Source organism: Leptopilina heterotoma, unplaced genomic scaffold (genome assembly GCF_015476425.1).
Source record: "Leptopilina heterotoma isolate Lh14 unplaced genomic scaffold, ASM1547642v1 Lhet_275, whole genome shotgun sequence".
Lineage (NCBI taxonomy): Eukaryota > Metazoa > Arthropoda > Insecta > Hymenoptera > Figitidae > Leptopilina > Leptopilina heterotoma.
The window spans coordinates 2189592-2215857 of record NW_025110983.1 but is presented as its reverse complement, the minus strand read 5'-3'; the positions used below and the strand labels follow the sequence as shown (position 1 = coordinate 2215857).

Below are 26266 nucleotides of genomic sequence, written 5' to 3'. Positions count from 1 at the left end.
ATATTTTCAAAATATTCCAAAGAAAATATTATTAAAATATTCGAAATAGAATATTTTCTAAAATTCCAAATGAAATATTGAAATATGTCAAAAGGAATATTTTTGAAGTATTCCAAAATAATAATAATTAATAATTATAATAATAAAATTATTATAATTATAAAAATAATAATAAATTTCTGGTCTCTCGATAGTTTTCCAAGACATGCTAAGTGCATTCGTCACGGTCAAAGCTCATCTTTCAATCTTATTTCCTGTGTACCTCACGGGTTTCCTGTGCATGTCTGCCTAATAAAATCGAGTCTTAATCTAACGCACACGAGAAAATTTGCACATGTGAATCGATTTTACCTATGAGATTAGATATACTATATTTTATATATATTTTTAAAATAATATTTATGTATTTTAAATATGTTATAAAAAGTAAAAAAAAAGTGAAAAAAAGTAGTAAAATATTCCATAATATCTTAAATAGTCAAGAAAATACTAAAAATATTACAAGAATAAAAAAAATAAAATAAAAATAAAATATTCCAAAATATTAAAAATGTCTTAATTAAAATAATACAAATACTCTTTAACACATTAAATATTCCAAAATAATAAAAATATTCCACAATATTAAATATATTTCATAATACATACTTTAAATAGTGAAAAAATATTCCTTAGCACTTTAAATATTTTAAGATACTTGAAATATTAAAAAAGACACTAAAAATATTTCAAAGTATTTAAAATAGTTAATTTTTTTTTAAAGTATTTTGGAATAATTTTAGTATTTTTTGGAAGATTTAATGTATTTTGGAATATTTAAGATTTTTTGAATTATTTAAAGTATTATGGAATATTGTTTGGCTATATAATATGCTTGAAATATTTTTAGTATTTTTTAAGTACATTAAATATTCTCAATTATATTAAAATAGCTAAAAAAATATTCCAAAATATTTTAAATAGTCGAAACATAATAAAAAATATTCCAAAGTATTTTTAAATAAAAATATTCCAAAATACTAAAAAAATTATTCCAAAATACTAAAAATATTCTAAAGTATTTTAAATAAAAATATTCCAAAATACTAAAAAAATTATTCCAAAATACTAAAAATATTCTAAAGTATTTTAAATAAAAATATTCCAAAATACTAAAAATATTCCAAAGCATTTAAAAAAATAGTTAAAAAATCTTAAATATTCCAAAATACATTAAATATTCCAAAAATACTAATATTATTCCAAAGTATTTTAAATAGTTAAAAAATCTTAAATATTCCTAGATACATTAAATATTCCAAAAATACTAAAATTATTCCAAAATACTTTGAATAAAAATATTCCAAAGTACTTTAAATCAAAATATTCCAAAACAGTTTAAAAAAATATTCCAAAATACTAAAAATATTCCAAAGTATTTTGAATAAAAATATTCGAAAATGCTAAAAATATTCCAAAGTATTTTAAATAGTTAAAAAATCTTAAATATTCCTAGATACATTAAATATTCCAAAAATACTAAAATTATTTCAAAATACTTTAAATAAAAATATTCCAAAGCAGTTAAAAAAATATTCCAAAATACATTAAAAATTCCAAAAATATTAAAATTATTCCAAAATACTTTAAATAAAAATATTCCAAAGTACTTTAAATCAAAATATTCCACAGTACTTTGGAAAAAAATATTTCTTTATATAATTTAAACCTATTAAGGTAATTGAAATATTAAAAAATCACTCAAAACATTCCAAAGTATTTTAATAGTTAACAAAATATTAAAAATAGTCCAAGTACATTAAATAGCTAAAAAATATTCCAAAATACTTTAAATATTATAATATCTAAAAATACTCCGCAATATTCCAAATATTTTTAGTAATACAAAAATAATACAAAATTGTTTGAAATATTCAAGAAAAATTGTCGATTATTTGAAAATATTTTAAATTCTTTTTTTGATTTCTTGAGATAAGAAGTTGAAAATAGTATAATATAAACGAGTAAAAAAAATATAGTGATTTTGTTCGGTGCCGGTCGGAACCAAGGGACCAATTGCACGCCAATGCGGTATCACTTAATAATTTATATATATACATATATATATTTGAAACATGGATTTACATTTGAACTTTTCTCTCCCATTTTCATGATTGACCCACGCCCCCATACGCCAGAAACAACCCTTCAGGACGCCCACACTTCAATTTTCAAGAACCGGAAAATACCTATACAGCAGTAAATTCTCAATCGGAAACTGTGCCGAATGTGAAAAAAATCTAATCGGGAAGAGGGGAGGGGAGAGAAATTAGTTTCATCTTGTAAAAAGAAAAACATTTTTTCAGGAATAGAAATTTAAAAAAATTTTATATTTAAGGCGCCTGAATTTTTTGGCCAAATATGTCATTTACATTTATTGTCAATTATAGAAAATACTTTTTATTTGGCCAAATTGTCATTGAATTTAATTTTCATTTAGAAAATTTTTTTATTTAGCCAAATTTTCAAGGAATTTAATATTTACTTAGTAAAATTGTCACGCAGAAGCATTTTCATTAAGCCGAATTAACAGTTTCTCTAAATTTCATATTTAGCCAAATTGGCATTGAATTTAAAGTTTCATTTAGAAAATTTTTTCATTTAGCAAAATTGTCAATGAAATTAATTTTCACTTTGTAAAATTGTCATGTAGAAAAATGTCCATTAAGCCAAATTGACAATTTATGTAAATTTCATATTTAGCCAAATTGACATTGAATTTAATGTTGATTTAAAAAAAAAATTTTATTAAGCCAAATTTTTGAATGTAATGAATTTAATTTTCACTTAGTAAAATTGTCATGTAGAAAAATGTCCATTAAGCCAAATTGACAATTTATCTAACATTCATATTTAGCCAAATTGGCATTGAATTTATTGTTCATTTTGAAAATTTTTTTATTTAGTCAAATTCTAAATGTAATGAATTTAGTTTTCACTTAGTAAAATTGTCATGTAGAAAAATGTCCATTAAGCCAAATTGACAAATTTATCAAAAATTTCATTTGGCAAAATTAATTATTTAGCCTAATTGACATTTTAACTAATTTTTATTTGGAAAAATTGTCATTTAACCGAATTAACATTAGAGCTAATTGAAATTAAGCAGAATTGTTATTCAGCCAAATTATCACTTCGTAAAAATGTTTATTAAGCCAAATTTTTTTTTTATTTTTTGATAATAATTTGTGTAGTCTAAATTCACAATTTATCAAAATATTTTCATTCAGCAAAATTGTCATTTATAGGATAATTGAAATTTTAACTAATTTCCATTTGGCCAAAATTGACATTTAGCTAAATTTTATTGTCAATTGACCAAATTGTAATTAAGCAAAACTGATATTTAGCGGAATTTACATTTAGAGAAATTGACATTATTATCAATTTGTATTTAACAAAATTGCCATTTAGCCAAATTGACACTTTATAAAAATGTTATTTAGCAAAAAAGTCATTTTTTCTAATATTGTTATTTAATCTAATTGTCAATTTGCAAAATTGGCATTTATTCTAATTTTCCTTTAGCATAAATGTCAATTAGCCTAGATTGACAGTTTATCTAAATTTTATTTAACAAAATTTTTATTTGGCTAAATTTTCCTTTAGCCAAATGGTCATTAAGCCGAATTTAAAATTGACTTAATTGTTATTAAGAAACATTGACATTGATTAAAATTCTGTTTAATGACAGTTTGGCTATATGTCAATTTTAATAAAAACAATTTGGGCATTTGGCAGTTCGGCTAAATGGCAATTTGGACAATTGGCAGTTTAAGCTAATTGTCAGTTCTGTTAAATGATAATTTCTTTAATTGTCTGTTCAGACAAATTGAAATTTATGTTAAATTAAAATTCGGCTAAATGAAAATGCAGTTGAATTAAAATTCAGTTAAATGACAATTTAGCTAAATGTAAATTTTAATAAAAAAAAATTTTGGCATTTGGCAGTTCGGCTAAATGACAATTTGTACAATTGGCTGTTAAGCTAATTAGCAGGGCAGTAAAAAATTCTGGTAAATTAAAATTCGATTTAATGCCAATTCGGCTAAATGACAATTTCAATAAAAAACAATTTGGACATTTGATCGTTCAGATAAATAACAATTTGCTCAAATTGCAATTTGGACAATTGGATCCTAAGCTAATTGCCAGTTCAGAGAAATGAAAATTCTGTTAAATAAAAATTCGGCTAAATGGCAATTACAATAAAAAAACAATTTAAACACTTGGCAGTTCGGCTAAATGTCAATTTCTGCAATTGACTGCTAAATTAATTGTCAGTTCTGCTATAAATGATAATTTCCTTAATTGTCAGTTTAGCAAAATTGAAAATTCTGTTTAAAAAAATTCGGCTAAATAAAAATTCAGTTAAATTAAAATTCGGTTAAATGACAATTTGGCTGAATGGCAATTTCAACAAAAAACAATTTTGACATTTGACAGTTCGGCTAAATGGCAATTTTTACAATTGTCTGTTAAGCCAATATTGTCAGTGAAGTGAAATGAAAATTCTGTTAAATAAAAATTCGGCTAAATAAAAATTCAGTTAAATTAAAATTCGGTTAAACAAAAATCCGCCCAATTTGCAATTCATTTAAAAATTCCATTTCACTAAATGGACATTTCCCTATAAAAATTACCTCTCCCCCTAAAAATAACACCAAAAAAAATAGAATGAGAGAGAAAAGGTAGAATTTAAAATTGAAAAAAGAAGAAATTTGGAAAATTAATGTGAAATTTTATAAAAGTAGTTATAAATAATGTCCCTCATTAATTATTTCTCTACTTCTCTCCCTCTTCTTCTTCTTCTTCCTTTTTTTCCTGCCCTCTTATCGAATCGCGTAAAATTGCGAGTGAAATGAGATCACGTTGGACTACGGGAGCAATAAAAGTGGAAGGGTGGTGTTAGTTGAAGGGGTAGGGGGGGGGTGAAGGTGTATCAGAAGGAGAGAATCGATAGCGGGGCACAAAAAGGAGGTTGGTACTCGAATATCTCATGTTGTGACCCCCGCCCCCATTTACACCCACGACACCCCACCCCCCTCTCCACCCACTTGACCGTATAGTAGTTTAACTAAAAAATTGGTCGCACGTTAAATTCCATTTTTATATTTCGCGAACAATCAATATTATAGATTGTAAAATTTTTTCTTTAAAACCTACAATGAATATTTAAAAAAAAACAAAATATTTACAAAATATAATAATAATAAAAAAAATAGTCGACGGGATATTTTTAAATTCCTAATAAAAAAAAAAATAAATAAAATAAATAACGAGTAACAGAAAAATAATTTTTTCTATTTTTGTATTATTTGCAATATAAATATTAAATTTCTATTGTTTGCTAATGGATTGAAATCTTTAAAAAAAAGTATAATACAACAAATTTTTTCTATAACAATCATTTGTGTTGTATAAAAACTATTTAAAAAAATAAAAAAAAAATTATTAACTTGATTTATTACTATTTTAAAATAATTCTGGAATAATCAATTCAATATAATATTTTTTTAATGGCATTCTTGGAATATTCCATAAACATTTATGAAATATTCCACTGAAGCATAAGGGAATATTTCTATGGAATATTACATCAACATTTCAGTAATATTCCACTGAAGCATAAGGGAATATTTCTATGGGATATTCCATCAACATTTCTGTAATATTCCACAGATACATATGCAAAATATTCTCATAAAATATTAAATTGATATTCATGGAATGTCTCTCATATGGAATATTTATATTTATTTATAGAAAAATAAAGAATATTCCATTTAAATTCTTGAAATACTCTATGAAATAAATTTCTGGAATAATCAATTCAATGGAATTATTTTTTTATTGTCATTCTTGGAATATTCCATAAATATTTCTGTAATATTCCACTAAAGCATAAGAGAATATTTCTATGGAATATTTCATTTAAATTCCTGTAATATTCCACAGATATGTGGGGAATATTACCATGGAATATTTTAATTGATATTCCTGAAATATTCCATCAGTTATTCATTTTTTTGGTATAATTTACAGTTAATTTGAATGTAATATTTTTTTGCTATTAATACTATTTGAACATATAAGGAATATTTCAATTGATATTCCTGGAATGTTATATTAGTTCATTTGGTTGAAATTACAGTTCATTTCGAGTAAAATTCCGCAGAGAAATGATCTGATAGAACATTTAGGGAATATTTCAATGGAATGTTTCAAGTGATATTCCTGGAATATTTCTGGAATATTCCTATGGAATATTTCATTTGTATTCCTGAATTATTCCTAGTTATTCATTTATTTTAATTTACATGTGATTTCAAGTAAAATTTCTTAATAAAAATTATATTAAAACATAAAGGAATACTTCTTTATGGAATATTGCATTCATATTCCTGGAATATTTCATTAGTTTATTTGTATAATTTACATTAAAGTAAAATTCCTGCGAAATATTCTATTATAGAACTTAAAGTGAATATTACTATGGAATATCTCAATTGATATTCCTGGAATATTTCTATAAGATATTGCATTCTAATATTCCTGGAATATTTAATTATTTTTGTTAAATTTACAGTTCATTTAAAGTAAAATTCCTGAGGAATATTCTATTAGAACTTATGGAGAATATTACTATGGAATATTTTTTAATTGAATATTCCAGGAATATTTAATTTGATATTCCAGGAATATTTCTCTGAAACTTTGGGAATATTCTATTTGATATTCCCTGAACAACTTCATTGATTCATTATAAGAAATTATTGAAAAATATTCATGCTTGGAATATTCCTTCAGAAATAATTTTTTAAAATATTCCATGGGAATATAATAGAAATGTTTAATTTTTTTATTAATATACGCTACAGAAATTATATTATAGTGTTAATAATATAAGAATAAAAATAATAATTTAAAAAATAAAATAAAAAAATGTCAAAATATTAAAAAAATATTCCTGTAGAATATTCCCTAATATATATTATTTGTGAGGAATATTTTTCAATATTTCCAAATAACTTCAAAATTTACTTGAAATTTTTTTTTTGTGAGAAATATAAAAGCAAAAAAATGGCCCTATATCACCCCTATATAAATGGCTGAGATTATTCGGTTCGCCACTCAACTTCTTTTACTGTCATCCCTATTGAGTTCGATATAATCTCTCGCTAGATGTCGTCACCTGTACAATCGTCAATTTTTTTTGTTTCCTAATATTTCGTTCTTTAAACATTATACGTAAATAAATTCATTTCTATTATATGTAATTTATTTCTAATTCAAGAGAAACGGAAAATTTATTTTTAATATAAAAAAAAAAATTTATAACTAAAAAATAATGTTTCTTTTTATAAAAATCTTAATCGAAGGTACAAAATATCACCGGCTGATTTTTGGTGTTTCCAAATAATATGCATTTAGCAAAAATAACAGCAATTATTGACAGTATGTTGTAATAATTTTCCAAAAATATTGTTAATAATAAAAAATATTACATTAATAATAAATAATTAAATAACTAATAAAAAGTTAATAATAATAATAAAAAATTAATAATAAAATTAATATCGAAATAGTTATAAAAATAGTGAACAGAAATATAGTACCTAATAATGTTATAAATAAATAAATAAATATTAAATTTTAAAAAATTACAAAGTTAAATTAAAAAAGTATAAATAAATAAAAAAATTTTAATTGGCAATAATAATAATAATTTTAATAATAAAAAAAATTTTAATTGTCAATAATAATAACAATTTTAATAACAATAAAAAAATAAGAAACTTATGAAAAATTTAAAAAAATTTACAAAGTGCAAAAAAAAAGAAAAACAAATTTAAAAAAATAATAAACAAAGTACTAAACAGAGAAATATAATTTTTGTTTTAAAAAATAATAACAAAAACAGTTCTAAAAATAAATATTCAATTAAAAAAAAAATTAATAAATGAAAAAATAACAGATATAGTAGAAAAAAATTATTAAATAAACCTTAACAAAAATTAAAAAATTAATTAATTAAAAAGAATAGTTAAAATTATAAAAAAAAAATATTTTTAAAAATTTCTTTCCACCGAATTTTTATCGATTATTGCAATAATGTATTAACACAATAAGAAACAGGTATGAAAATTATTTGTTTCTAAACATTGTTATAATAATAATTTTAATAACAATGAAATTATTAAAATATAAATTTTTAATAATAAATAAAATTATTAATAAAAAACTCACCCCAAAGAAAGCAATAATTTTTCTTCTGTCCTCAAAAAATTCGCACAAACATTTGAGAAAATCTTCACTGAATATAAATTATAATCCATACACTGTTCTTTTTTTTTATTCTTTCAAAAATCACACTATTTACAAACAACTTTTTTTTGTTGCAAAAAAAAAATTTTCTTTTCACAAATTAATATTTTATAGAAAAAGGGAGGGTTGAGGGGGGGGGGGGATGAATTTTTTATTTTATAATTTCACACCATAAAAAAATGAAAACAATCACTATTAAAAATTTTTTTTTTTTACCTGCAAAATGAAAATTAGGTGAAAGAATCAAGGGCAAAAGGGGACCACACACAAACACACATAAATATATATATTTATATATATATATATATATCTATATACACAAACACGTCTATCACGGTGAACCGCGTGTCATGATCAAAGCGGTATTTTTCACTAGACGCAATTTTGCTTTTCGTAATTCGTATATAACTTGAATACTGTGAACGCTCCTATCGGCGATTTGATAGTGCGCATGCGCGAGAAAAAGTATATACCTTGCGCACGCGTTTCCATTAAAACACCAATTTCGCTACGTTTGTGTCTGTGTGTGAGTGTCTTTTCTTATCAGCCATGACGAGAAAACCCTGTACGCTACACTTGTTTACTTTGCGGGGGAGTGAGGGAGAAAGAAAAGTGGGAGCGAGAGAGAAAGTAATATTGGTGTGAGTGAGATGGAGAATTGCGAGTGAGAGAGAGAGGGAGAGAGAATGAGCGAAAAGGAGAAAGAGAAAGAGCGAAAAAGAGAGAGAGAGAAGATAATGAGAAAAAGTGTAAGAAAGAAAAGTGTGAGTGAGAGAGAGAAAATTACTAGTAATAAAAAAGAGAGGGAGAGAGAAAAGTTTAGAGAAACAGAGAGAGAGAGAGAGAGAGAGAGAGGAAAAAAGAAAGAGAGCGAAAATAGTCTGCGATAGGGGAGAAAGGACGCTCATAGTAAGAACTGAGCATGCGCTCTAAATGCGCAAGGATCGAATCAATCCCAAGAATTAACTCGGGACGAAGAAACTCTAGTGCCCCGTTTTTAAAAAGAAAAATCTTTTTGCAAAAAAGAAAAAAATATAAATACATACATAATCGATAATTTTATATCGAAATTTTCGCAAATCGACAAGTCGACACAAGTGTAATAATCAAGATTAAAAATATAGATATTTTCAAATACATATGTAAAAATGCAAAAAAAAAATCTTATGTATGAACTTAGTTAAGTCAATTTGTCGCTAGGGGCGACATTCACACAACAGGATCGGTGAAAATCTACCTTATCGACAAGGGGACAATTTTTTAATTTCTTACGGCAAAGTTCGCCAATACATTATATTTTGATTCAAATTGTTTAATGTAATAAAATAATTTTTCTATAAAATAAACAAAAATTAAAAAAAAACTTTCTCTATTTTCATTTTTTAAATTTTTGGCGCGATTTATCGAAAATAATATATCGATATTGATTGTCCCTAATTCGATTTGACCACTTTTGGCTAAATTCACAATGTTAATGAAAAGTCATAAAAATACAAACTATAAAGAAATAAAGCGTCAGTAAAAACAAAAATCTGTGAATTCCCCAATGTCTTTTTTCACCAAAGTGTGAATTGACCAGTATTTGCTGTATTCAGAGTGCTCAGCACATGGCAATGTATAAATAAGATATGTAGAGTGCCATGCGTGCTTTAATGCTGTCCTAGTTCCGGTCTGACGGAATTTTCAACAGTCGTGTCATTTCTGTCAAAATGTTTTTAGTTCATGACATATGAATAAAAATTCTTACGCCACGAACTAAGAGTATTTGATAGAAATGACACGACTTTTCAAAATTCCGACAGACCGGAAGGACAGCGTATAAGCATTTAGGTGTATCTACTTAAATCATATTTTCAAAGGTTTCCCAGGATGCGCCATATTTTTTTTTACTTTTTCTACGACATTTTTAACTAAAATTCTTGTAAAATTCAATTAAACTTTTTCGAAAAAATTAATTTCAAAATTCAATTATTTTAAAAAATTCACGCTTTATTGCTTTTAAAATTCAATTATTATCTAAAATTTCAACTGGAATTAATTTTTAAATCAATTTTTATTGGAAAATTCTACGAGAATTCAATTATTTAATTACAATAAATAAACTGCAAATAAATAATTTATTCAATAATTTCTTTATAAAGGAATTCAATTAAATTTTTACTGAAATTTATTATATTAAAAAATTTTATAACAATTTTTGAAAATAATTGAAAACTCTTCGAAGAATTTTATTAAAATTTTTAAAAATACTTGAATTCCTGAGCAGAATTTAAATAATAATTTATGAAAATAATTTAATTCGTGGGAAGAATTTTATTAAATTTTGTTTAAATAATTGAAATTTTGACAAGAAGTTTATTACCATTTTTGACAGTAATTTAATTCTCGAGAAGAATTTCACTATCTATTTATAAAGATAATTTAATTCTTGACGAGAATTTTAAAAAAATTTTGAAAATAATTTAATTTCTGCAAAGTATTTTATTACTTTTCAAAAGAATTGAATTCTTCTGCTAAATTTTAATACTTATGAAAATAATTGATTTTTGGCAAAGAATTTTATTAAAATTTTACCATGAAAATAATTGATTTTATGGGAAGAATTTTGTTGTTTATCAAGATAATTGAATTCATTTGCAAAATTACTTAAAACATTTTTGAAAATAATTGATTTTCTGCGACGAATTAAAAGTTATTTATGAAAATAATTGAATCATTGCAACGAATTATATTATTTTATTGAATAATTGAATGTTTCTTAAATTTGAATTCTTTCGTCAAGTTTTAATAAAATTTTTAAGAATAATTGCATTTTTCGAGGAATTTATTTAAAATTGTATTAAAAATATTTAAAATTCTGACGTGAAAATAATTGAATTTCTAAATGAAATTTTAATATTTATGAAAATAATTGAATGTTTTCGTAGAATTGTATCAAACATTTTTTTCAATAATTAAATTTTTTGATAAATTTGATGAAAATAGTAAACATTCAAAATCATTGAATTACGAAAAACTTTTGAAAATAATTGAAATATTGCAAAGAATTTTATTTAAATTTTCGAAAATAATTGAATTTTTGGCGAAAAATTGTACTATTTATAAAGATAATTGAATTCTTGATAAGATACCTATTCAACGAATTTTATTAACATTTTTAAGAATAGTTACATTTTTCGAGAAATTTGATTAAAATTGTATTAAAAATAATTGAAATTCTGCGATAAGTTTTATTATTTGTGAAAATAATTGAATCCCTAAGAAGAATTTTATTACTTTTGAACAATATTTAATTTTTGCGAAAAATATTATTACTTTTGAAATTAATTAAATTTTTGCAATAATTTTTAACTTTTACAAAATTGAATTTTCTTTTTCGTGTTTTTAACTAAACATCTTCTATAAATCCATTACTTTTAATAATTTTTGATAAAGTTCTTTAAGAATTTTCAAATTCATTTGTTTACAATTCAATTTTACAAAATTTCGATTATTCGTAAATTCTTCAATTCGATTAGAATTTTATTAAAAGTAATTGAAATTACGCAATGAGTTTTATTATTTATGAAAATAATTGAATTCCTAAAAAGAATTTTATTATTTACAAAAATAATTGAATCCCCGTAAAAATTTTATTATTTATGAAAATAATTGAATGATTGCGAAGAAATTTATAAAAAAAAATTTGTAAATAATGAAATTCCTGTGAAATTTTTATTATTTCTTTGAAAATAATTAAAAGTTTGTGATAGAATTTTATGAAATTTTTTTTTTTAAATAATTGAATTCTTTTGGAAAATTTTATGAAAATATACTATTGAAAATCATTGAATTGATGAAAATTTTTGAAAATAATTGAATTTCTGCGAAGAATTTTATTACTTTTGAAAATAATTGAATTTCTGCAATCATTTGTAATTTCTCTAAAATTATCCAACCTCATTTTTTTCAAAATGGCGTCAGGAAACTCGAAAATTTCAAAAATTAAAAATGGCGGATGTAAAAATTTAAAAATTGATCAGATTCGATTAAAACTTAGTACTCGGGGGTTTTCGGGGTCGCTGATTACAAATTTGCTGTCAGATTTCAAAAATTCAAAATGGCGGATCCAATATGGCGGATGATTTTTAATTTGCTCAAATTTACTTGATATTCGTTACTCGGGGGTTTTCGGGGTCGCTGATTACAAATTTGCTGTCTGATTTCAAAAAGGCGAATCCAATATGTCGGACGAAAAAATTAAAAATCGATCAGTTGAATCGAAGAGAAGTTTCGCTATATCGATTTCAATATACGATAATATATCGGATTTAAATTAAAGAAATAATTTCTTTTATTTATACTTACGTGACAATATTATTTTTCCAATACTAACAATAAACGATGACAAAATGAATATTTAGATGGAGGTTTTTTTTTTTTTTGCTAAAATAGAGTAGAGAAAAAAAGGAAATTCGTTTTGTGAATAACCTTGACTTGGTGAAATTTTGTAATTTCTTCTATATTGATGACACACTGCACGTATTTCTATATATGTACATATATATTTGTATATGTAATAAGAAAGTGAGGAAGACCGCACGAGGGTTAATCTAATCGTTGCCGCGCACTATTATGAGATCAGACTCGAACAAAAATAACTCCGGCATTGAACTAAAGTCACGTGAACCTTGCACATGGTAATGTTTGTACTGTGGATCATTGACCCAATCAGTTTCTCTCTCTCTCTCTCTCGAACATTTTTTTTTCCTTTTGTTAATTACCAACTTGTTTGAAATCGATTATCTTTTTTTGTGAATATTGTTTTTCGTTTATTTTTAGGGAGGAAATGGATAAAAAATATGTTTTGGACCTAAATCTAAAAGTTCTTTGACTCCAGTCCAGAAAATCAAGTACCAAGTGCCATTTAATTGATCAATATTGTAAAAAAAATCTTTAAACTTGAAAAATAGAAAACATTTTTTGTCACTAAAATATATATAGGTATTTAAAACTATATAAAAAAATTAAACATTTAACTAAACTTTCATTTTCTATTTTCGTTAAAACGGATCTGGAACTGGAATTTTTGTCGATTGTCCTTCCAGCATGTCCTTTAGAAGAAAACTGATTTCCTAATGAAGGAAAATATTAATTTATTTTCACTTTAACTATTTTATTATAATTTTTTATAACTAAAAAATAAAAAACAAGAATTTTAATCTAAAAAACCAAATTTTATCAAAACTGAAAAAACCCAAAAGTAAATTAAAAATACAAAAAAATAAATAGTTATTTTTAAAATAAAATTATAAAAATTAAAAAAAAATTGAAGTCAGGTACTTAAATATTTTTTTCTTTTTGAAAAAAGGAACCTAAATATAAAAATACAAAAACAAAAATGAATAAAAATAAATAAAAGAAAAAATTAAAAAATTGAAATGTTTTTAAATATTTTTTATCTCACCTCTTCTCGTTGTTTTCGTAGTCGATCAATTATTGGCTCACTAAAACTCGGATGATTCTCAGGATCCTCTAATTTTATTTCCTCCCTTATTCCCTGGGGAATTCGACTAACAAATATTTGTTTAATTTTCTCAAAATTTAATAATCGTCCGGGAAGATCGAGTTCAATTGCCATAAATGAATCCGTACCGCCGATAATTGTTAATGGTTTTTCGTAATCTGCGCAATTTCCTTTTCTGAAAAAGAAAAAAAATTATTTTCCCATAGTTTTTAAAAATATTTTTTTCTTTTTTTTCAATTTTTTTTACTTTTGATTTTTTATACTTTTTCATTTCTTTTTTTTACTTATTTTTTTTTTATTTTACTTTTCGCTTTTATTCTTTTTTTTAATTTTCAAATATTTATTTTACTTTTCACAAAACTTAAAAAAAATTTTTTAAAAATGTTTCCCAAATGAAAAGAAGAAAAGGAAACCGAACTTACAAACTTTGTGAACCAAAACCGTAAAATGACAATAAATCTTTGGTTCTTCGAACAAGAGCGGAATCCTTTGACGAATGAAAATGTAACGATGCACCGAGAGCGTGAGCGGCAGCTCTCAAAATCCTTCCAATTAATCCTTTTTTCGTCGAATCGAATTCCTGTAAAAAGAAAACAACAAATTTTTTTTACAAACTAATTTTGTATTTATAAAAAAAAAATTGGAATATTTAAACAATTAAAAAAAGAAATTATATGAAAAATAAAAAATAATAAGCGTGAAAAAAGGGGAAAAAATTTTTAAAAATAAAAATAAAAAATATAAATGAAAGAATAAATTAAAAACTAAATAAAAAAATATAGATATAATAAAAATATAATAACAAAAAATACAGAAATAATTAAAATATAGAAACGAAAAATAAAGAAACAATTAAAAATACAAAAAAGAAAAATACAGAAATAATTAAAAATGTCCACATTTTTAATTATTTAACTGTATTTTTCGTAATTAAAAAAAGAAATGAAAAATAAAAAATAATTAAAAATACAGAAAAAATAAAAAAACAATAAAAAAAACTAATAAAAATATATATAAACAATTAAAAGTGTAGAAATAAATTAAAATATTAAATCAAAAAATATAAAAACAAAAGAAAATAATAGAAATAAAAAAAAATATAGAAATGATAAAATTTTAAAAAGAAAAAAAAAGTTTGTTACTTTAAATTCATCGTATTTGCCGCCAATGATACAGAGTCTCATTGGAAATGGTTCGACAGTTTTCTCCGTGTCTTTTCTTTTTTCCTTTAAACGTCGATTATTCATCTCCTCAATTATTCTCTCGTTGTAGCTCATTTTCATTGCGCTTCGCACAACTGAAAGACTTTCCTCTAATGTTGACCAAATCATTTCCGGTTTCGATAAATCCAACATTATCATAATTGTCACATGATGAGGTGAATGAGTTAATGTCGAACCCGTCATTGAAGCCGATATTAATGACGACGATAAATGTCCCACCTCCCACACATGGACCACATCTTTCACCTTAAAAAAAAAAAAAAATTTAATGCAATTTCATTTTTGTTATTTATTGATTTATTTGCAAAATATTTATAAATTCTTTATTATTTATTTCAGATATTAAATAATTTATTTTATAGATAAATAATTGATTATTTATTCTATAGATAAATAAAAAAAGAAGAAAAACAATAATAAAGATTTTTAAAAATGTAATAAACATATAAAAATAATAAAAATACAAAAGTAATGAAAATAAAAAATTACAAAAACAAAAAACTAATGAAAATAAAAAAATTCAAAAATAGAAAACTAATTAAAATAACAAAAATAATGAAAATAAGAAAACAATTTATAAAAAATAATAAATTAATATAATTAATTTAATATTAAATAAAAATAATAAATAAATAAATAATAAATAAATTTAATAAATTAATTAATTTATTGAATAATAAATAAAATAACAAAACTTATAAATAAACAAAACTAGTGAAAATAATAAGTAATGAAATTAAAAAAATAGAAAGAGAAAACTAAATAAAAATAATAACAAAAATACAAAAACTGATGATAATGAAATATATTAAAAAGAAAAATATTTAAAATAAACAAATAATGAAAATAAAAAAAAGAATAAAATTAGTAAACTAAAAAATAAAATAACAAAACTAATAAAAATACGAAAATAATAAAAATACAAAAATAATTAAAAGAAAAAAAACAATAAAAATAGGAAATAACAAAACTAAAAAAAAATGCAAAACAAATAAAAAAATAATAAATAAAAATATATAAATATAAAAGTAATTGTAAAAAAGCAATAAAAATAGAAAACAACAAAAAATAACAAAACCAACAAAAACATGAAACTAATACAAATAAACAAAAGTAAAAATACAAAAATTATTAAAATACAATAATACCATAAAAATAAAAAATTCAATAAAATAACAAAACTAACAAAAATACAAAACTAATAAAAATAAACAATAATAAAAATACAAAAATAATTAAAATAAAAAAGCTATAAAAATAGAAAACAACAAAAAAAACTAACAAAAATATAAATCTAATGAAAATTAAAAATAATAAAAAAACAAAATATTGAAAATAAAAAAAAAAATATTAGAAAAATAAAAAATAACGATAATAATAAAAATTAAAAAAAAATAAAACAACAAAAATACAATGACAATAAAAATAATGAAAATAAAAAAACAATAACATTACCAAAAATACAAAATTAATGAAAATCAACTCTTTGGTAAAAAATGTAAAATTATCAAAAATTCGAAAAAATTCAAAAATCCGTTTTTCTTAAAACTCAACATTTTTTCCTCACTTTTATGGGATTTAGCTTCATTATTTTTGTGCTTTTGGAAAATACTTTACTTATTTAATAGTCTCGACTCTTTGGTAAAAAATCTAAAATTATCAAAAATTCAAAAATCCGTTTTTCTTAAAATTCAACATTTTTTCCTCACTTTTATGGGATTAACCTTAATTATTTTTGTGCTTTTGGAAAATACTTTACTTATTTAATAGTCTCGACTTTTTGGTAAAAAATCTAAAATTATCAAAAATTCGAAAAAATTCAAAAATCCAAATTTCTTAAAATTCAACATTTTTTCTTCTCTTTTATGGGATTTAGCTTCATTATTTTTGTGCTTTTAGAAAATACTTTACTTATTAAATAGTCTCGACTCTTTGGTAAAAAATCTAAAATTATCAAAAATTCGAAAAAATTCCAAAATTCGATTTTCTTAAAATTTAACATTTTTTCTTCTCTTTTATAGGATTTAGCTTCATTATTTTTGTGCTTTTAAAAAATACTTTACTTATTTAATAGTCTCGACTCTTTGGTAAAAAATCTAAAATTATCAAAAATTCGAAAAAATTCAAAAATCCGTTTTTTTTTAAATTCAACATTTTTTCCTCACTTTTATGGGATTTAGCTACATTATTTATGTGCTTTTGAAAAATACTTTACTTATTTAATAGTCTCGACACTTTGGTAAAAAATCTAAAATTATCAAAAATTCAAAGATATTAAAAATCCGTTTTTCTTAAAATTCAACATTTTTTCCTCACTTTTATGGGATTTAGCTACATTATTTTTGTGCTTTTGGAAAATACTTTACATATTTAATAGTCTCGACACTTTGGTAAAAAATCTAAAATTATCAAAAATTCAAAAATATTAAAAATCCGTTTTTCTTAAAATTTAACATTTTTTCCTCACTTTTATGGGATTAAACTTAATTATTTTTGTGCTTTTGGAAAATACTTTACTTATTTAATAGTCTCGACTTTTTGGTAAAAAATCTAAAATTATCAAAAATTCGAAAAAATTCAAAAATCCAAATTTCTTAAAATTCAACATTTTTTCTTCTCTTTTATGGAATTAAGCTTCATTATTTTTGTGCTTTTGGAAAATACTTTACTTATTTAAAAGTCTCAACTCTTTGGTAAAAAATCTAAAATTATCAAAAATTCGAAAAAATTCAAAAATCCGTTTTTCTTAAAATTCAACATTTTTTCTTCTCTTTTATGGGATTAAGATTCATTATTTTTGTGCTTTTGAAAAATACTTTACTTATTTAATAGTCTCGACTCTTTGGTAAAAAATCTAAAATTATCAAAAATTCGAAAAAATTCAAAAATCCGTTTTTCTTAAAATTCAACATTTTTTCCTCACTTTTATGGGATTTAGCTACATTATTTTTGTGCTTTTGGAAAATACTTTACTTATTTAATAGTCTCGACTCTTTGGTTAAAAATCTAAAATTATCAAAAATTCGAAAAAATTAAAAAACTCGATTTTCTTAAAATTCAACATTTTTTATTCTCTTTTATAGGATTTAGCTTCATTATTTTTGTGCTTTTGGAAAATACTTTACTTATTTAATAGTCTCGACTCTTTAGTAAAAAATCTAAAATTATCAAAAATTCGAAAAAATTCAAAAATCCGTTTTTTTTAAAATTCAACATTTTTTCCTCATTTTTATGGGATTTAGCTACATTATTTTTGTGCTTTTGGAAAATACTTTACTTATTTAATAGTCTCGACTTTTTGGTAAAAAATCTAAAATTATCAAAAATTCGAAAAAATTCAAAAATCCAAATTTCTTAAAATTCAACATTTTTTCTTCTCTTTTATGGGATTTAACTTCATTATTTTTGTGCTTTTAGAAAATACTTTACTTATTAAATAGTCTCGACTCTTTGGTAAAAAATCTAAAATTATAAAAAATTCGAAAAAATTCAAAAATTCGAAAAAATTCAAAAATTCGATTTTCTTAAAATTCAACATTTTTTCTTCTCTTTTATGGGATTAACCTTAATTATTTTTGTGCTTTTAGAAAATACTTTACTTATTTAATAGTCTCGACTCTTTGGTAAAAAATCTAAAATTAACGAAAATTATCAAAAATTCAAAAATCCGATTTTCTTAAAATTCAACATTTTTTCCTCACTTTTATAAGATTTAGCTTCATTATTTTTGTTCTTTTGGAAAATACTTTACTTATTTAATAGTCTCGACACTTTGGTAAAATTCTAAAATTATCAAAAATTCGAAAAAATTGAAAAATCTAAATTTCTTAAAATTCAACATTTTTTCCTCACTTTTATGGGATTTAGCTACATTATTTTTGTGCTTTTGGAAAATACTTTACTTATTAAATAGTCTCGACTCTTTGGTCAAAAATCTAAAATTATCAAAAATTCAAAAATATTCAAAAATCCGTTTTTCTTAAAATTCAACATTTTTTCCTCACTTTTATGGGATTTAGCTACATTATTTTTGTGCTTTTGGAAAATACTTTACTTATTTAATAGTCTCGACTCTTTGGTTAAAAATCTAAAATTATCAAAAATTCGAAAAAATTAAAAAACTCGATTTTCTTAAAATTCAACATTTTTTCCTCACTTTTATGGGATTTAGCTTCATTATTTTTGTGCTTTTAGAAAATACTTTACTTATTTAATAGTCTCGACTCTTTAGTAAAAAATCTAAAATTATCAAAAATTTGAAAAAATTCAAAAATCCGTTTTTTTTTAAATTCAACATTTTTTCCTCACTTTTATGGGATTTAGCTTCATTATTTTTGTTCTTTTGGAAAATACTTTACTTTTTTAATAGTATCGACACTTTGGTAAAAAATCTAAAATTATCAAAAATTCGAAAAAATTAAAAAACTCGATTTTCTTAAAATTCAACATTTTTTATTCTCTTTTATAGGATTTAGCTTTATTATTTTTGTGCTTTTGGAAAATACTTTACTTATTTAATAGTCTCGACTCTTTGATAAAAAATCTAAAATTATCAAAAATTCAAAAATCCGATTTTCTTAAAATTCAACATTTTTTCCTCACTTTTATGGGATTTAGCTTCATTATTTTTGTGCTTTTGGAAAATACTTTACTTATTTAATAGTCTCGACTCTTTGGTAAAAAATCTAAAATTATCAAAAATTCGAAAAAATTCAAAAATCCGTTTTTCTTAAAATTCAACATTTTTTCCTCACTTTTATGGGATTTAGCTACATTATTTTTGTGCTTTTGGAAAATACTTTACTTATTTAATAGTCTCGACTCTTTGGTAAAAAATCTAAAATTATCAAAAATTCGAAAAAATTCAAAAATCCGTTTTTCTTAAAATTCAACATTTTTTCTTCTCTTTTATGGGATTAAGATTCATTATTTTTGTGCTTTTAAAAAATACTTTACTTATTTAATAGTCTCGACTTTTTGGTAAAAAATCTAAAATTATCAAAAATTCGAAAAAATTCAAAAATCCAAATTTCTTAAAATTCAACATTTTTTTTTCTCTTTTATGGAATTAAGCTTCATTATTTTTGTGCTTTTGAAAAATACTTTACTTATTTAATAGTCTCGACTCTTTGGTAAAAAATCTAAAATTATCAAAAATTCGAAAAAATTCAAAAATCCAAATTTCTTAAAATTCAACATTTTTTCTTCTCTTTTATAGGATTTAGCTTCATTATTTTTGTGCTTTTGGAAAATACTTTACTTATTTAAAAGTCTCGACTCTTTGGTTAAAAATCTAAAATTATCAAAAATTCGAAAAAATTAAAAAACTCGATTTTCTTAAAATTCAACATTTTTTATTCTCTTTTATAGGATTTAGCTTCATTATGTTTGTGCTTTTGGAAAATACTTTACTTATTTAATAGTCTCGACACTTTGGTAAAAAATCTAAAATTATCAAAAATTCGAAAAAATTCAAAAATCCGTTTTTCTTAAAATTCAACATTTTTTCTTCTCTTTTATGGGATTAACCTTAATTATTTTTGTGCTTTTGGAAAATACTTTACTTATTTAATAGTCTCGACTTTTTGGTAAAAAATCTAAAATTATCAAAAATTCGAAAAAATTCAAAAATCCAAATTTCTTAAAATTCAACATTTTTTCTTCTCTTTTATGGAATTAAGCTTCATTATTTTTGTGCTTTTGGAAAATACTTTACTTATTTAATAGTCTCGACTTTTTGGTAAAAAATCTAAAATTATCAAAAATTCGAAAAAATTCAAAAATCCGATTTTCTTAAAATTCAACATTTTTTCTTCTCTTTTATGGGATTAACCTTAATTATTTTTGTGCTTTTGGAAAATACTTTTCTTATTTAATAGTCTCGACTTTTTGGTAAAAAATCGTAAATTATCAAAAATTCGAAAAAATTCAAAAATCCGATTTTCTTAAAATTCAACATTTTTTCTTCTCTTCTATGGGATTAACCTTAATTATTTTTGTGCTTTTGGAAAATACTTTACTTATTTAATAGTCTCGACTTTTTGGTAAAAAATCTAAAATTATCAAAAATTCGAAAAAATTCAAAAATCCGATTTTCTTAAAATTTAACATTTTTTCTTCTCTTTTATGGGATTAACCTTAATTATTTTTGTGCTTTTGGAAAATACTTTACTTATTTAATAGTCTCGACTTTTTGGTAAAAAATCTAAAATTATCAAAAATTCGAAAAAATTCAAAAATCCGATTTTCTTAAAATTCAACATTTTTTCTTCTCTTCTATGGGATTAACCTTAATTATTTTTGTGCTTTTGGAAAATACTTTACTTATTTAATAGTCTCGACTTTTTGGTAAAAAATCTAAAATTATCAAAAATTCGAAAAAATTCAAAAATCCGATTTTCTTAAAATTCAACATTTTTTCTTCTCTTTTATGGGATTAACCTTAATTATTTTTGTGCTTTTGGAAAATACTTTACTTATTTAATAGTCTCGACTCTTTGGTTAAAAATCTAAAATTATCAAAAATTCGAAAAAATTAAAAAACTCGATTTTCTTAAAATTCAACATTTTTTCCTCACTTTTATGGGATTTAGCTTCATTATTTTTGTGCTTTTAGAAAATACTTTACTTATTTAATAGTCTCGACTCTTTAGTAAAAAATCTAAAATTATCAAAAATTCGAAAAAATTCAAAAATCCAAATTTCTTAAAATTCAACATTTTTTCTTCTCTTTTATGGGATTAACCTTAATTATTTTTGTGCTTTTGGAAAATACTTTACTTATTTAATAGTCTCGACTCTTTGGTAAAAAATCTAAAATTATCAAAAATTCGAAAAAATTCAAAAATCCAAATTTCTTAAAATTCAACATTTTTTCTTCTCTTCTATGGGATTAACCTTAATTATTTTTGTGCTTTTGGAAAATACTTTACTTATTTAATAGTCTCGACTTTTTGGTAAAAAATCTAAAATTATCAAAAATTCGAAAAAATTCAAAAATCCGATTTTCTTAAAATTTAACATTTTTTCTTCTCTTTTATGGGATTAACCTTAATTATTTTTGTGCTTTTGGAAAATACTTTACTTATTTAATAGTCTCGACTCTTTGGTAAAAAATCTAAAATTATCCAGATTCTGTAGGAACCCTGCTTTTGTCTGACTTTCTTCTAAATTATCGAATTCAGTGATTTCTGTGGTCAATTTGGTTAAGTTGTAAAATGATTAATTTCTATTTGAATTCGTTTTTTTTTTGAATGTAGAAAATCTGATGTTAATTTAATTTTTTTTTCGTTATGCACGGCAAAAAATATTTAGCTGGATGAACTACAGATTTCACTTTAGTAGCGAAATTTTTCAATGCTTCAATTAATACTTTCGTTATTCTAGAGAAACTTATCGCTATTTCAAGTAAAACTTTTTTCATTGTGTAATAATTATTATTTCTTTGAAAAGTATTTAATTTAAAATGGCTTTATAAAATAAGCAATGCAAAAGATGACCCAGATACTAATTGTAATTGTTCTAGCCATAGTTTAAGTCTAGTAATGTAAATTCTATTTAAATTGAGACCATTGAGTGAAATTATTTAAATTTTAGTTAGTTAAATCTCTTTGTTAGGTTATAATAATTATTTCTTTAAAATTTTTTAAATGGTTTAAAATAAGCAGCCCCATACAACATTCCCGCGCGCTTGCGCGCGGATAGTTTGGCTAGTACAAAATTAATGGAAATAAAAATGCTATAAAAATAGAAAACAAAAATAACAAAAATACAAAACTAATGAAAATAAAAAATAGTAAAAAAACAAAAATAAAGAAAATAAAAAAAATATTATTAGAATAATAAAATAAAAAATAACGGAAAATAATAAAAATAGAAAAATAAAGATAATACAAAAATAATAAATATCAAAAATAATAAAAATAACAAAAATATTAAAAATTCAACAATTATGAACAGAAAAACAAGAAAAATATAAAAAAATAACATAATAATAAAAATATCTACAAAACTAATGAAAATAAAAAAAATTCAGAAACAATGTAAACAATAAAAATAGAAATCTGAATAAAATAATAAAAAAATAATAATAAATAGGTAAATAGTAAAAAATAAGAACAGAAAAAATAATTTTTTTTATAAAAAAAAAAATTGAGAAAATTCATTTTTTTTCTTTAAAAACTCACCAAACTTTTACCCGCTTTTCGTCCAAATGAATAATCCATGGCAATTGTTGGTTTTGGCGTTTCTTCTTTATCCAAAAATCTATAAATCATTGTTGTTTTACCCTGAAAATTGTATGAAAATAAAAAAGTTGTAAATGAAAATCTTCTTAAAAAAATAAAAAAAAAAAAAGAAAAGAAAAGAAATTACTTACAACTCCTTTACTACCAAGAAGAATAATTGTTCGTTCGTTTGTTTGAATTCCATCATTTTTTCTTTTATTCTCCTCCTCCAATGACAAACGTATCGCCAATTCTCTTGTATTTTCTAAACTATTGAAAAAAATATTCATTCAATTAATTTGTATCAATGAAAAATAGAAACAAAAATATTAACAATAATGCAAATAAAAAATAATTACATTATTATTATTTATTTATTTATCAACGGGATATAATAATATTTATATTATTTATTATAATTTCCTCGCGGTGAAAAAATAACTGTAATAATTGTAAATAAACTAAAAATTAAATGGACGATGTACGAAAATAATAAATCTTAATAAAAAATTTTTTTCTTTGTAAGAATGAATTTTGTCAACGTTTTTTAATTGTAAACCCATTGATACTGAATAAATAAATAAATAATTAAGTTTATAAATAGAAATGTAAACAAAATAAAAAACAAAAAAATAATGAAACAAAAGAAAAACAAACACGAAAAAATTTTAAATAAAAATAATTTTTATTGTTATTGCTGTTGTTGTAATAATAAAAATTAATAATAATAATATTTACAATAACAATAATAAAAATAACAATATAATGCAATAAAAAATATAAATATTTTTTTTATATATAAATAAACATAAAAAAAACTTACGGATATTCCTCGGACATTTTCGGTCAATTGATAAAAAAATAGAGAAATTCTCGTAAATTACGAGAAAAATTCCTTTTTTTGTTTTGTTTTGTCTTTTTTTTTAAAGAGAGAGACAGAGGGCCGTAAAATATCAGATGTTTACCAATGAATTCTAATGTTTTTAAAAACTCCACTTGCCGGTTACTATGGAAACACGCAGTCGCAAAATAAATTCATTTTTCTCCCCTTTTTCCTCTTTCAAATAAAAATACAACAAATTTCTTTTTCTTTCTGACAATAATTTTTTTTCTTTAATATACATATACATATGTATATAATAATAATAATAATATTTCAACCACCTTAAAATTAACAATAATCTTATACAATTAAAATGACTATTAACAAAAAAAAAAAAAAAAAATTGAAAATAAGAACAAAAACAATCGAAGCCGTGAATTCAAATAATTTTCATTTTCAAAACATTTTCTTTTCTATTTTTCCTTTCTAGTCGAAATTATTATATTAATAAAATTTTTTATCTTTTTCATTTAAATCAAAATTATATTTCCATCAAGAAAAATTTTTGTGTCAAAAGAAACGAAACGTTTTTCTTTTTTTTTTTTTTTTGAAAAAAGAAAATGTAGTGAAAATGAAAATTATAATAACAATTACATTGCTTATATTTCTATTTACAAAGTAGACTAGACAATGGAATGTTTAGGTCCATGACCTTTGACAAATAGGAAACACAATACGAGACACAGCTTTTTTTTTCTTTTTTTTTTCCTTTACTCTTTCTATGTTATCCACATTTTTTGGAATATTAAATAATGCATACTAATAATTATTAATAATTAATAATAATTATTATAATCTATCTGTACATTATACAAGCGATAAAAAATTTTTTTCTTTTTTTTTACTGTAACAAAATTGTATACAATTTTATGCATAGAAAAAAAGCAAAAAAAAAGAAGAGGAAGGCTAAATATTTTTTAACAGAGATTATTGCCTATTCTCCCAGTTATCATTTGTTAAAATTTTATTTATTTATTCAAAAATTATTTAGATTGATAAATTTATTTTCGGGAATTTAAAGAAAAAATTTTTATGCTTAATTAATATAAAATTATATTGGAAATAATTTTCTTTTGTAATTCCAGAATTTATCTTTTACGCTCTATTATTTAATTTAAATAAAAAATGAACCAGTTTTTCAATTAATTTAAAAATTAAAAATTTTCATTTAAAAATAATATAAAAATTAATAATTTTCGAATTTTAAAATAATTTCAAAATTTATGATTTTTGAATTTTAAAATAATTCAAAAATTCACAATTTTACTTTAAAAATTAACATTTTTTTCCTTGAAAAAATAGAAAAAACTTATTTTTAAGTAAAAATTTTTTTTTATATAGTAGAAATATCAATTATTCCTGGCAGTAGAATATGGTTAAAAGTAAAAAAAAATAATAATTTATAACTTTTTTTTCCCTTCAAAATAGAAAAAAAAAAATTATTTCGATCGAAAATGTTATTTTTTTCTTTTGGTTTGTTTAGAATATTTTGTTTCGCTTTTATTTATTTATTTTCACTAATGTGATGTTAGTCAGTCTATTTTTTCCCATCGAGAAAATTTGATGAAAGAGAATAAAAAAAAAATTTGAGAAAATTAAAAAAGAGCCTCTTGGGACTATTTAATTAAATAATTTAAACAATATTAAATGAAATAAAAGAAAATTTTTAAAAAAGGATAAATTTAACGGTAAAAACAAAGGCTTTTTTTAAAATAAAAAGAATAAAAGAAAAAGAGTACAAGAGTAAGAAAAAAGCGGAGAAATAGAGAGAAAGGAAGAAAATGAAAAACATTTTTATTTCTATTTTTTATTTTTTTCTACTTTCATTTTTAGAAAATAGAAAAAAAAGAAAGAAAAAAATACGAAATAAATAAAAAAAAGAAAGAACAGAATAGGAAAGAATTAAGAGAAATAAAATGTGGAAAAAAAATTTAAACTAAAAGTAGAAACAATGAAAAAAGATGAAAAGAAAAAGGAAAAAAATTTCGATAAAAACTTCATTAAATCGAAGTTGAACAATAATTTTTCCTGCAACAATTTTTTTATGTATAGGCCATTGAAA

The 26266-nt window shown here is 22.0% G+C and overlaps 2 protein-coding genes across 2 annotated transcripts in view; both read right to left on the bottom strand.

Annotated features, from left to right (window-relative positions):
* LOC122504010 (protein numb) overlaps positions 1 to 8415 on the bottom strand; it is a 147306-nt gene extending 138891 nt beyond the window's left edge. Inside the window, exon 1 of the mRNA XM_043614831.1 lies at positions 8290 to 8415. The gene's annotated coding sequence lies outside the window, so the exon portion shown is untranslated. The remainder of the gene's footprint in view (positions 1 to 8289) is intronic.
* A 4529-nt stretch (positions 8416 to 12944) lies between these two features.
* Positions 12945 to 24630, bottom strand: LOC122503955 (cytoplasmic dynein 2 light intermediate chain 1). Its single transcript, XM_043614744.1, has 7 exons — positions 24145 to 24630; positions 23474 to 23591; positions 23283 to 23384; positions 15016 to 15342; positions 14296 to 14453; positions 13814 to 14048; positions 12945 to 13481 (listed from the first exon to the last, which is right to left on the bottom strand). Exons 1-7 carry the CDS (start codon positions 24159 to 24161, stop codon positions 13410 to 13412), a joined length of 1029 nt encoding a protein of 342 aa, XP_043470679.1. The 5' UTR covers positions 24162 to 24630; the 3' UTR covers positions 12945 to 13409.
* Between the last annotated feature and the right edge of the window lie 1636 nt (positions 24631 to 26266).

Excerpts from the sequence above, each read along its gene's own strand:
- LOC122503955 (XM_043614744.1), bottom strand. Across the intron at positions 14,049-14,295 it reads GGTTTTGGTTCACAAAGTTT|AAAAGGAAATTGCGCAGATT; the intron begins GTAAGTTCGGTT and ends TTTCTTTTTCAG. Across the intron at positions 13,482-13,813 it reads TACGAAAACAACGAGAAGAG|GAAATCAGTTTTCTTCTAAA; the intron begins GTGAGATAAAAA and ends TTCCTTCATTAG.